A 14,001-nucleotide genomic window follows, 5' to 3' on the forward strand; every position below is an offset into this window, starting at 1 on the left:
GTCCCCAAAACCTGGCACTACTACAATCTCTTAGACTACATGATTTAAAATACTTTTCTCCCATGCCCAGAGGAAGCTCTGCTTCTTTCTTCTGCTCAAGGGCAGAAGAAAACTGAAATTCTGTAGCTGAAACTTGTCTGACATTGGGACACTAAAGGAGTCTTTCAAATTGCCTCTTATTTTCATGTCATCATTGGTTGCCTTACCATATTATTACTGAATTATTAAGTATAATTCAACCCAAAGATAATCAAAGAGACTTATTAATCAATAAAGAAGATTATTCTATAAGGCTGTAAAGTTAATATATTTCATAAATGAAAAAACGCCATGACTACAGTTTACAAAAGGGAATACAAGTTCAACCAAGATCAAAAGTTTTAGAAAATTCCACAGGAAAAAAAATTTTAAAATTCAGCTTTCTCCCTTTTCCACCATGAAAGCAACTTTTAGATGAGGATGATTTTGGGTTTTTTTAATATTGGTTCCCCCTAATCAAAAAATCAATGGCCCAAACCTTTCAGGAAGATTGTCTTCATTTAAATTCTTCACATTTCTAACATTATGAGATGTATTAATGGTTCCATCCCATTTCAGATCTTATGCTTTTATTTGTATGCATTGAATTCACTGTCCGTCATATAAGTAAAATACAAAATGGATTTTTAATGTTTTTAATGTGAAAAGTAAATATGAAACAAAAAATTACAACCAATTAAAAATGGCTGTTTTCTTTTTTTAACCTTTCAATTTTTCTTGTCAAGAGGAAAAGACCAGTGCTGCTGTCCTGTAACTTGTCTCTAGTTCAGAAGAATGGCAGTACATATTTTAATTGATACTGGAAAAACTTGTTTAGAACAATGGGAAAACAGAACCAATTAGATTCTTATTTATTCTCTAAGTGCACGATGAATTGCATGTGAATTTAACTGCTGATGAGTATATTTTCAACAAGCTAGCTTGTTAGATATTATTGGTCAAAATACACTCTTGATCTTCTTTAATTAAACCAGCTACTCTTGCTCAAAACATTCTATTCTAGATGTTCTCTAGAATCCAGTGAGAGTGATTTTAGACTTCTAACAATGGACATACGTAAGACTTCCCTAATCTGTACATAAAGATGAGTTCTGAAATAGAGGATCACAACAGCATACCATTAAGACTTTTCTACAGGAATTTTAATCTCATTCACAGTCCTATCCTTAATGGAATATACCTGCCCATCTACAGAACTGACAGGGAGTAGGAACTGACTACAGTTATAAAAAAAAAAAGAAAAAAAAGAATAAACCCCAACCAACCAAAAAAGACTAGAAACCAAAAAAACCCCAAAACCAAAACCAACAACAACAAAAAAACCAACTACCAGCATTTCTTCATGTTAATCAAGCTAAGAAAACATGCATGCATTCATGATTAAGCACCTATATTTCTTCATTTTTTTCCTAGTAATAACAAATGAAAGCAGGACTGAAGGAAAAAGAAAACACACATGAGAAACACCACATGACATGTGTGCATCACTCAAGTGTAATAACCTTTTTATATCAGGATCTTGCTGTACAGAGGGAAGACCAACTGACCCATGAGCAAAAGCTTGTAGAATATAGCCAAATTGAAAATTACATCACAGCTTGCAACTTACAGGCACTGGAGATACCCTTTTTCTTCTAACACCTGGTGACTCAGATTTAACTGTCCTAGCAGATGATGAAGAGGAACTGCTGGGAGAAGGACTACGTCTTCCTTTCTGTGTAGGCGACGAAGCAGTGCTTTGTCCTTCAGCTTGAGGATCTAGACAGAGTTTGTTCATTTCTGATCCATCTACTTTTCCAGGGATAGGTTTCACCACCTTGCAGGAATTAAACCACATGTTACAATTATTAACTGATAATTTTACATTAAAGCAAAGCAAATTAATCAGAAACTCTTTTGTTGTAATTAAGCCATTATACAGATATCCAAATATTCCTTAGGCCATACTATTAACATCTAAGAGGGATTAGCTTACTGATCTATATTCAATACAAAAGCAAGAGCCTTTCTTCCTGTCCATTTGTGCAGCTTATGTTACTTTTGGCAGAAAACTGATTTGATTCTTAAAGTACTCATATAATTGTCATTCACAAAACCTCAAAAATAGCAGTTTCCCCATCTGGAGAGTAGAAGCCAAGAGAATTCTCTTCTTTACAGCTACTGTGTTTATTAAGAGCAATAATACTAGACCCATCCATTCTACATGGTATCAGCTGAAAAATACTAGGGCTACTATTTCTTTAGCACAACACTTTTGCAAAATAAAGACTTCAAACATGGAGGTAATCCAGCAAAATTACATGTGCTGTTCTTTGTAAAAACCACACTCACATATTTTGTCTGCCATACAAGCAAAATAGCTGCACCACATCTGGTATCTGAGCTAACCACTGTGCATGGTGCTACACAAGCTGGACAGAGGGGGTGCTTAAGCAAAGGGAGTACATACACAACAGTGCTTTGTTGCATGAACATTTAATCTTGACACTGAGGATTGGAATATTTCAAGACAACTTCCAGCTTTCTGCCAGTCAGACTCACATAATGTGTATGAAGAGTAATATCCCTGAGAATCAAACTAAAAAGTCACGTTAAGAAGTTCTACAGTTTCCAATGTCTCAGAGGCTTGACGCAACACTGGAAGGAAGCTCCAAGCAACACCTCATATGAACAGAGATTTCTCCTAGAAAGTTTGGGAGGTCTCTTTAATAAAGACAAAAAACTGAAAGGAGCTTTCCCTCCTCAGGGCAGGAAGAGGCATCTAGACTTAGTGCCCAGTTACAAAAGTGAACAGGATAAAAGAGAAATATAAAGAGCAGTGGAAACCATTTTTTCCCTCCTACCAATTACAGTAATGCTTCTCCTGGAAGATCAAAATGCAAATTTATGTACCTATGGACAAACTACTTGTGCTTTGAAAACATAAAAAAATTCAAATTGAGAATCTAGAGCATCAAATGTTGCTCAAGGGAAGCAGACTGAGCAAGAAAATAATTTCAAGCTATTCAATAACCCAAAAGCATTTAAATTTAAGTTAAAATTATGTTATTTGACCATTTGAGGTAATCGGGTTTGGTGCACTTGTAAGTATTTTCAACGTTATTTCTCACAACAGAACCTTCTTCCTTCTGTTCCACAAAAAGTGTTCCCAAACACTTGCCTACTGCATCAGATGATCTTAACCACATTAGTGGTACATGGGAGCCACATCGACCAATGCAACTAGGTTCACAGGTAAGTAATGGCTATTAATCGGAACTACTCTTTAAAATATTCCAGGTTTGATCTACGCACGTTTTTTAAAACACTCCCGAGCCATTTATGCCAAAGCAGTACCAAAAGGCTGACGGAGCCCTGTCATGCAAACCCCTTTGGAGCTGAGGGCTGGCTCGGGAAGAACCAGGTTTCGGTGTGTTCCCGCTTTGGAGCTGAGGGCTGGCTCGGGAACAGCCGGGTTTCGGTGTGTTCCCGGTTGTTTGAGCAGGTTCCAGCGGCGGAGTGGGCGCCGCTGGAGGGCAGCGGTGCCGCGGCCGTGCGGGGCGGCTCAGCGCACACTGCAACAGCGCCTTGGCGTGAAAATAAACAGCAACAACCCTGGCACAGCCCGGAAAGGCAGCCACGCTGTCCTGCTAAACACCGCCGAGCAAACCGACAGCACCACCACAATCAAGAGTAGGGAAATTGCTAAGAAAAAGGTTTCTAATAGAAAGAAATTGAAGTAATTTTTATATGCAATAGCTGTAACAGATACCGTCCTTCCATCAGTGCCACTTACCACAGGGCCTCTCCTGCTTCTTCTTTCCAGCCATTCATGCTTCCAGGCTGGCATACACGTTGCCTTGAGTTTCTCCCTGATCATGCGCTCTTCTGGGCGGTCATCCATCTTCTGCAAACCCCTAAGGGTTTCTTTATTCTCCATGTCACGACTACAGCAAAGAAAAAAAAAGTCATAAACACTATTAATTTCAGTTGAAGTATAATGCCACAGCACTGTTAAATTTTGTGCCACCCTATTCTCCCTCTCCTTACAACGCAGCTGCTAAAACATTATTATTTCCACCAGACTGCAAGAAGCCTTTTAAGAGTTACAGCAAATCTGTTATTCTGCCATTTGAAGCAGAATACCTGTTTAAAGGGGTATTTCTTTAAAACGTGTGCAGTGTTTGTAGCACTGAACATCCAGTAAAAATGGAGATCTTGGCAAATACAAAACCAATACAAAAACTACCCTCTATGTAATGTCATGCCATTCATCAAAGGTTTCACAAGTGTTGCAATGGTTCATGCATTCTTTCCAAGCTTTGAGTTGCCAATCTCCCTTTTTAAATAATTTATGAAATTAATATAAATTAAAGATGAAAATTTCCCATAGTCATAGGATGCACAAGCATGAAACTATGTGTCTAGTGCCTCTTCATCTATTAACTCTGCTCAAAAAAACCCCAAACTTGTAAACTAATACACAGTAAATATAAGAGAATAATAAAATGGCCTGGGTTGGAAAAACCCTTAAAGATCATCTAGTTCAGACCCTCCTGCTGTGGGCAGGGACACCTCTCACTAGACCAGGTTGCCCATTCAACCTGGCCTAAAGAATATTTAAACTAGACACAAAAGTCACAAAATTAAGGCTAGTAGCCTTGTGAGATCTTTCCAAGTGACTAATGACTCAAGAGCTCTCAAAGCCAGCTATACTAAGAGCAAAATTCACAACAAGCTCATATCTGTAAAATGAAAATTTAATCCATCTGGGCTTGTACTTTTTAACCTACAGCAAAGTAGTTCCTTGTGATTGCTGGCAACAACAATAAAGCAAAAAATACTGTCAGACACTGAAAAACAAATATGAACAGTCTGGAAGATTTCCTGATTCTGTTGAGGTATCTGCTAAATCACCAAAAAAACCCACATTCTTAAGCAGCAGCACATGATCTCCACCTACCTTCTTGAAGCTAGTGCTCTTTAAAAATAAGCAAACTTGATTAAGCCAACTGTCAGAATAGATTTTATTCCAAAAATAAAATCACAACTTAAAGAGGAAGAGTATATAATAACTTAGCTACAACCACTGCTTTCTTCCATGCAATCTCAGGTTTTAAAACCATTTAATCATGCAGTGACAACTGCGTTTATGTACTGTATGATGACCTAAAAATATATTCCCTGCAATATTCATTGAAATAAAATGATATTAAAGTTACAATTCCTATCTTCAGCAGCATTGTATTAATAAGGTCATTTATCACGAATCTGTACTTTAAAGAAAATGAAAAGTTTTTGCAGGTCAGAAGAGAGTACTGGTATTTTTTTTTCTTCTTTCATTGCAGAGACAAAGGAAACAAAGGATTCTGAGACAGGAAATAATTCTTCCTGTTCAGTGCTGAAATGTAATAAGCAGATGGACACTGTAAAGAAAATATATTTTCTTTCAAGCTAACTTCTAAACATACTGTTAGTAACTGATTTTAGATAAGCGGAACTGTGTGATTCTAGTGATTAAGGACTTAAAAATGTTTATAAGTAGAAACACAATCCACCTAAGAATGAATATTTTTTTCAGAGGTTAAGCATTCATGCTTGCTTAATTCTAATATTCTAAAAGTAATGCAAGTGAATTACATAACATTGCCTTCTAGATACAGAGACAAAAGTAGTGATAATTAATGAAAAACAAAGATATTATATCAGTAGATAGAGTCCAAATGAAAAATGTGCCTGAAAGTTTCAAATGCAGAAGAAATCACTGTGTAAAAAGAGACAACTTTAAATTTTTATTTCAGTCAAAAAACCCGTTTAAAGACAAAAATATTTGATAAGAACAGCACAGCTCTGAAGTAATATAGGTGCAAGTTAAAATATCATTGCTCTATTTTTTATATTAGTTATTTCATGGCACAAATCATCTCAAGTCGCATGAATACTTCATATACTAGACAGAGAACACCACATCAGCAGTGAAAGAATGACACAGTATTTCATTTCTTCATATAACCATGATTAACTTCCCAACTGATATAAAAAAAGTCTTTTAGAGGCCCTTGGATTTGAATTCATGAACAATGTAATACAACAGTAGAGGCTTCACAATCTCTGCTTGTTCTCTAAAAAGCAGAAGCAGCTATCTTCCTCTCATGTGACAGCTAAACCGATCTACTCTTGTCTGCACAAAGAACTCTTGTGCTTTCTCTACACGCAGGTGGGAAAGATCAACTGTGTCTGAAAGCTTTTGCTTAGTAAATCAGTTAGTATGTTATGCAGAATCTAAGTTGTATGTAGATCTATGTATTTATTTTTATTTATAGAACACAATTTCATAAGTGATCAAAACAACTTCATATTTTAACTCAAGCCTTGGCTAAAATATACATTAGCTATTTGTATCTGCTGGGTCTGTGGAAAAAAATATTTTTCCTGTGACTGCACCAAACTCCTCTATACTGCAAGATACCTTCAACCTTGTGACCCTGAACCTGCAGGGTTTGTTCTGCTGTTGTTGTTCTTTTTTTATTTTAATTTAGCATCTTAAGCAAACTCCTTCATCCATTCCAGGCAAGCTAAAACTTTTCTACACAGCAATGTCTAGATTGCCAGTCTCTAGATCACTGCACCTCAGCACAAAATAAAAACAAGGAATCCAGAGCATATTCCACCAAGGATTTCATCCTGCAGTGTACAGAGTATTTTGATCTTCACAAAGCAGCACCTATTCATGATAGAAGTGTACTTAAGTGACTCTCAGGTGGTGTTTTATTTGAATCACAGAGCAAAGTTAATGAGGTTTTGTAAAAACAAACCTCAGAGAACATGCTTACACCAGGGGAGCCTTACATTTCTCAACAGTCCACCCCTCTGCTTCATTAGGAAACAAGGATTTTGCTCCTAAATGTTTCAGCTTCTCCTGAATCAAACAAAAAGAGATAAAAGATATTTTTTGGGGGATAAATTTTAGCTTTTTAACTCTGCCTCCCTCTGCCTTAAGGGAACTCCAAGTATCTTCTGAATTCTTTGTACTGGTATTTTCAAACCAACAGATACCAGCCCCTGCATTAATAGTCAAGAAGTTCCAACAAAATGGGTCTAAGCTGAGTTTTGGAATACTGAGCAAGGTAAACAACAGTGTGATGAATATTGGAGTTTAACGCATAAGATCACTGATATGCACCTTAATAATTCCATTATTCACTTTGGATTATATGCTTCATGAACTACAAAACTCAATACAGAAAGATTAATGCACTGCATTCAAACAATCTACTGCAACATCTTATGCAACAGAGAAGGCAAAATGCCCTTCATTTCTGTGTCTTAATTTTGAAGACTTGCAAATAGCAATTGAGTAGCTAGATCATTAACAACTTGTTTTCTGTAAATCAATGACTCAGTATTTTATAATGAGGTATACAGTACACATGCTATTTTAGTGAACTATGGTGAAGAACAAAAGCAAACTGTACTTTTAATAGCTTAGTGAATTCAGTACTAATTCTCTGCAAGTGCTTTCCTTACGAAGGTATATAATGATATATGAAAGCTCAACCGTAGCTCCAGTTCATTTGCCAATTGTACATTTTATTGTACTTCTCAACAGTTAGATGTCTTGGCTTCTCTGCTGTCTTACATGGGTAAAAACACTTTATCCAGTAGCCACACTGGACCACATTTTATTAACAACAGGAGGACAGGAAAAAGGCAAGCTCTGAAATAGGAGTTAATTCACTAAGAAAAGCAAGTTCTATTTGCGATATCCACAAGTACCTAGTCATAGCAAGGAGAAAAGTTATTAGCTGCTGAGTTGTTTGGGTTTTTTTTTTTCTTTTAAACATTAGTCTGAAGCAATTTAGCAAAAGTAACTTGCATATGAGCAGTGGTCAAACCATGGGAAACCACAAGAAACATGAAAAAAGTGGTCACAAAGCAGCAAGAAAAATCAATACAGTTAGTAACAGGTTTGATGGAAGAGCACGGGATGAGAAAGAACAAATACAGCAGACATTATAAAATCTGTACAATACAAATGCCACCTATTGTAACAATCAAAACTGGAAGTGAACTTAGATGGGATATAAAGATCTCATTCTGAGGATCTTAAGCAAGAATTAAGAATATGGTCACCCAGCTAAATGCAACCAAGCCTCAACAAGTCCCAGTGATGCCTTGGGTTCTACCTTTTACATTTTTCAGATTCTCTGCTGTTTCGGGCGCAACTCTGAAACTTCACATTAAGTTCTCTTCACAGGGTAGTTAGACAAAACAATCTCTTCCTAGCTAGAGAATCAAGGACAACCAGTACCCAAAAAGCATAAACAACATTGAGGGGAAGGGGGCAAACCAGGGGGTTGAGACTTCATGGCCTAGGCCTGTGATTGGACAACTGACCCCAATGTGTAGATGAACCAAAACACTTACAAAAGTGTAAAAACTCGTGACTGGGATCCATCTTGGATTCAACTTGAGTGTAGCCCTGGCCAGGCTCTTACACTGCCTAAGGTGTGTCCTTTCAATAAATACCTATTTTATTCCTTTTGATTTGTCTAGTCTCTATTCCAGGTCAGCCTTTCCAGGCACCAAGAACAGGCTAGTCAGCCAGGAGGATGGCACATAGGAGCAGTGCTCAATGTGATGAACAGGGACAAAAGAGTTAGCCATTCCCTAAACTGAGGGGTCAGCTACTAGTGTGTTTGGTAACTTTTTGTTCCAGTAGCGCTCACAGTTTCTCTTTTGCCATTAAGTACTTCTAATGAAATCAAAATCATTAAATAAAAAACAGAGCAAGATGGACAAGCTTGGTCTGTCCTGTCAAGACTCCTGTTCCTTCTGTTGATTCACTACTGCTGACATCTATCATCTAACCATACGTGACCTTTCTAACAAAGCAAAAGATCAGGTACAGCACTATGAAAATACATACTATGAAAAACTTCACAGGGAGCTTTCTCAACCTGGTAATAAATGGCAGCAACTGCCACTTAACAATAGAACTGAATGTGCTACTTCCTAGAGACAAATGTACCTGGCTTCCTAAAATAGTTACACAGACTTTAGACAAATATTATAGGAGTGTGAAATTTAGTTGTATTATTCTGTTAAGAGTACTCCCTTGACGGCTGCTATGTCAAAAGGTGCAACTGTCAAAGAGAGTATTTAACTGCTAAGGGGACAATCACTATTCACAACCAAAGCTCTAACTACATAAACTGAGCCATCCCCTTCAGTGGAACCTCACAGGTCCTGATCAGGAAGGATCATCCCTCCTGTAAGTCTCATCAAAACTCCAAAGATGGATGTCAAAACATACAGAGGTAGATTTCCTGCACAGATTTTCTAGCTCCTATGAAGTCAAATTCACCTATGTAAAACATTTATTTCTTGCTCTAGCTAACTACCTAGCCAATCCTTTGAGATACATTACTCAGTAGCCATGGAAAATGAGTCCTCCTACAAAACCAGAAACAACAGCCTGTTTGCAACAGATACTTGCAACGAAGCTAAAGAAATGGCTTCTCTTCTGTGCATTTCTTAAAAAACCTACCAGACATCTCACTCCAGTATTACACCAAGTTCCTAGGACTCTCTAATTCTTTCTATCATTATTTAGTGGGCCAGTTGCAGTCCAGATGGATCAGGGTGTACACACAGGTGTTTTCAAGATGTGAAAAACAGCAGTAACATTACATGATCTCTCAAACTCTACACTTTCATACTAATGCTGTAGAGAGAGAATTTGCTCCTTTATCTCCAAAACCCTTAAAGTTTATGCCCTTATTGAGCAGAATTTCTAGAACTTACAGGAGGTAGATAATTTATATTGATACAATAGATCCAAAGGTAATAATGATTGTGTAGTTTAATTATTTTAATTATGAGTTTTGTTTAATATACTCAAAATGAGATGATAAAGGTTCATATATTTATTACTGTATGGCAAACTTCAGCATCCCAGCAGAGAACAGAACCCATTATGTCCAGTTCATGTCACGCCAGCTGAAGAGAATACCCAAGTCCTGCTCCATCATGGAGCAACATAGCACTGGGCCTTACTTCAAGAACAGCAGTAATGTCATTACAAAGACTGAACAGAAGTGCTCACTGACAGCTGTAAGATTAGCTCATCTGCACCAGGTTATAGGATGTCAAGCATAGCTGTTAGAGATTCTTTCCCCCAGGTTACCCACCAGAGCTGTCCTCTAGCTCTTACTGAAGTGTAAGAACAAGTTTTCAGTTGTTACATACCATGTAAGTCACAGAATCAAATTCTTCACTTCTAGAATGAAGTCTGATCTCTTAGGCACCAAACTGATCTTTCACCTCAGGCTCATTAAGCTGTCCTAGCTCAAATTAGGAGTAGTAGTTGAAATGTGATTGGCCAACACATAGAAAGGATCAGGTCAGAGCAGATATGGCCCTTGCTGGTGCAGAAGTCTGAACCCATTAACAGAAAGATGAGAATTAAAGGTAGGGTAAAACCCAAAATAAAAGTCCTTAAACGAAGCTCTCACTGGAAATTATTTTTATATGTCAGGTACATATCCTACTGTTTCAAGTGTCTGTCCTATTTTTTAAAGAGAAAATTTCTTATTGTATATTAGCTGACTGTCAGAGAAGAGTGAAACATCTCACATAATGCACAAGATTAAGAGTTTCTTAGCCAATTTTACTTCCCTGTCACCAGTGGAGAACATCAGATATTTCATACAAAAAATTATGCTTTGAATCAGCTTAAGATACCAGGATTAAGCAGATAAACATGCACACTACATTCTTCATGTTCAGTGAGAATGGTGGAAATATGATACAAGCAAGTAATTTGGACAGGATAAGCTACATAGAATTTAAAAGCTACAACCTACTATAAGATTTCTGTAATAGCTATAAATGAGAAAAAAATTTAGAATGCTTTGGCCCTGTTCAAAATGACAGAATTATCAGCAGAAGATACCAAATGTTCAGAGATTACTGCTGGAAAGTTCTCTCAGAAAAATATGATCATAAAATAAACAATGAAAGAAGGCAAATTAAAAAAACCTGAGGCTTATATAAATGTTATTTCTAGAAAAGAAACATAACATCCTCTACAAATTTTAGGTCTTAATGACTGGTTAGTCTGGCCTCACAAAAGGAAACCAGAGATGCAGAAAGAAATATAATTTTAAAAGACTTCTCTTGCTCTTTTCTGAAGAATGATCTGACTGACATGCTTTCATGATAATCATTATTTTTCACCATGGTTACACTTGTTTCCTAGCAAGTTTCTTCACTGCTGACAATTACAGCCAATTATAATAATTATTATTATCAATTAGTTGTACCAAAGTAGCAATTAGAAGTCATAAAATAGGCCCCTAGTATTCTAAGCATCACAACTAGTTTCTTTTATTTATGTTTTGTTATTTAGTACTCATTTTTTAAAGTTTAAGCTTTATTTCTTTTCCTCTTTTCATATTTATCAATCCAAGTCACACTGGGAATTTATATCATTAGTATGACACCATGATATAGAAACAGGAAGCTATACTGAACAAGCACTGACTTCTGAACAGAGATGTCTTGCTCACTGACAGTCAGAGACTCATTCAAAAAGGCCTTGTGCTCTGAAGATTCATGCGTACACTGAATTTTGCTCTAAGGTCAAAGTGGGCTAAATGTTTCCACAGAGATTTCTGACTGTCACAAAAAGTTTTCCTACGATGCAGAAATAACATAAAAAATTCCTTGGAAGCCTATTCTGAGTAACTGCTGAGTGAAAAAAAATACAACCCTAGCAACCCCGAACCACTTAGGGTGGATACATATTGAAGAGCTTCATCTTCTATCAGCAGAGAAGCCACAGGGGAACTGGCTCTCCCCATGAAGATCCAGATTTAGGTTCTGCAGATCCTTAATGTCCACACATGCAGTGGTTCTGCAGGTATAGAATGCTCTGTGCTGAACAGAGTTGTCTCCTTTGGAACAACGTGACCTTTTGGTGGTATCTGTCAGCTAATCTAACCACAGGGCAACCATACAGCAACTACACCCACTTAAACCATGGTGGCTACTATTGCAAATATGTATATTTTTAAAGACGACAAGCTGCCATGACAAAAAAAAAAAAATACAGAAGAAGGGATTCAAAACTTCTGTGAACATATGGCTAAAAAATGATACCACCTCAGTAACTCCTGTTTCTTTAAAATCTACAGAATAAAGAGAAAAAAACCTCAGGAATCTTACCAGATAAGAAAGACTTTTTAGTGATACAATTTTTGAGAATAAAAAAAAAATCTGCGCAGTTAGCAAGCAATAAAAATATTTTTCCATAATAACTAACCAGGGCTCTAAAACAAAACAGGAAAGCCAATATAGGGCAGCAAATACACTCCTTAAAAATACTCAATTTTTTCATATCATCTTCAGTGGATTCTTGAGATTTTAAAACTTTTCAGCTTTCACATCTCACAACAATACATTTAAGTTTTGAATTTAATGTAATGCATACTCCTTACAAAATGTAATTCTTGATATTTAGAAATATTTCATAATTAGAAATTACATGCTGTCAGAGTAAAAATGCAATGAGCTCATTTCCATATGATATGGGTCTGCGTAAAGGAAAATGGGTATCTTCAGTATTTGCTTAAAAATTGACTTACAGATTGAAGACTCATTCACATAGCAGCACAAAAGCATAACACAAGAGAAGCATTACTTTACATTACTTTATGAGAATTCCAGCTTGTCACCAGTGACTTGAGGAAAGACACTGTTCCATGCAAACCACATTTGATCAGAAAGATTTTGCATTCAGGTTTTCAGATTAACCATTTCATCCCAGGTTCCTAGGCACAACACATTCTACTGTGCACAAGCGACTGTGGATAACAGTATCCTAAAACTTGGGCATCCCTCCATAAAAAGAGAAAAATAACATTACATAGATCCAGAAAGATGCATCAGAATCAAATTATATAGACAGATATTGCACTTATGCAAAACATGTTAGTATATGAAAAGGAATAGTCTGATTTCATCAAGACATACCATGCAAGAAGTAGTATGAAGCTTTATACGGTACTTGAGGGATGATGTAAGAGTAAGAGCTATTAGGTTAGCTGGTATCAGTTTTCCTATCTGTGAAACACTCTTAAAAAATGAAACTAGCAAAACTAATTAATTTTTATCTAGTGACATGTATGCGGTCCTGCCAAGACAGGTTCATGAAAGAAGTATTTGACATGAAGTCCTAAGTCTTAAAGAGACCCTAGTGGTGAACAAAGATGTCTTAATTATGTTCAGACTTCAATTAGCACACTGACTGCCAGCAGACTATTCCCAACCTGCTGAAGGTGTTGTGGGCCACTAAGAACTGTCATCTCTCTGCTTATAAAAACCAGTGCTCAGAACGTACAGCTCTACACACTGACTCCCTGCATCCCACTCTGACCAGCATCCTGAGATCTCTTAACCTATGGTTTCATTAATTACAGAAAAAGTAGTAAGTGGAGATGGGGGGAGAGGCGAAGGTAAACTGCATTTCATGCAAAATCTCATCAGATAGCATTCACTTAATGTGAATTCAAAATGTTGTGGGTGAAGCTGTGGATGGCGCCTTCACTTCTGCCTTCCAGCAGTCCACCAGAAAATGCTTTGGCTACTTATAATTTCTTGCATTTATTTTGGCAAATTTTGATTCAAGCACTTTTTAGTATTCCCATGCTTGCCAGCTTTAAGAAATATTATATTTCCTCCAGGATTGCGTCAAGTGATTGTTTAGCAAAAATTCTTAAAATACCATCACTTTACTGATTATACCATGACTTTGCACACTGAAAGCCACTCTGTGCATAAGGCACTACAAAAAGATTAAAAGATATGACCTATTGGAAAAAATAAACCACACTGTGGAAAAACCTCAAATCTACATTGACATTTACTCATCTCCCTCTACTTCATTATTCAAACATTCTCGTTATATGTACTTACAAG

General features: G+C 36.8%; 1 protein-coding gene across 2 annotated transcripts in view; it reads right to left on the reverse strand.

Moving 5' to 3' along the window:
- MAP3K1 (mitogen-activated protein kinase kinase kinase 1) overlaps positions 1 to 14,001 on the reverse strand; it is a 59,234-nt gene that overhangs the window by 19,441 nt on the left and 25,792 nt on the right. For both annotated transcript variants that reach the window (XM_014887014.2, XM_014887013.2), the window contains exons 2-3: positions 3,815 to 3,965; positions 1,649 to 1,855 (exon numbers count right to left, since the gene is read on the reverse strand). In XM_014887014.2, coding sequence (XP_014742500.2) covers positions 1,649 to 1,855; positions 3,815 to 3,958 — 351 coding nt within the window. In that variant the 5' untranslated portion in view covers positions 3,959 to 3,965. The remainder of the gene's footprint in view (positions 1 to 1,648; positions 1,856 to 3,814; positions 3,966 to 14,001) is intronic.

This window comes from Sturnus vulgaris, chromosome Z (assembly GCF_052056855.1).
Source record: "Sturnus vulgaris isolate bStuVul1 chromosome Z, bStuVul1.hap1, whole genome shotgun sequence".
NCBI classification, from domain to species: Eukaryota; Metazoa; Chordata; class Aves; order Passeriformes; family Sturnidae; genus Sturnus; species Sturnus vulgaris.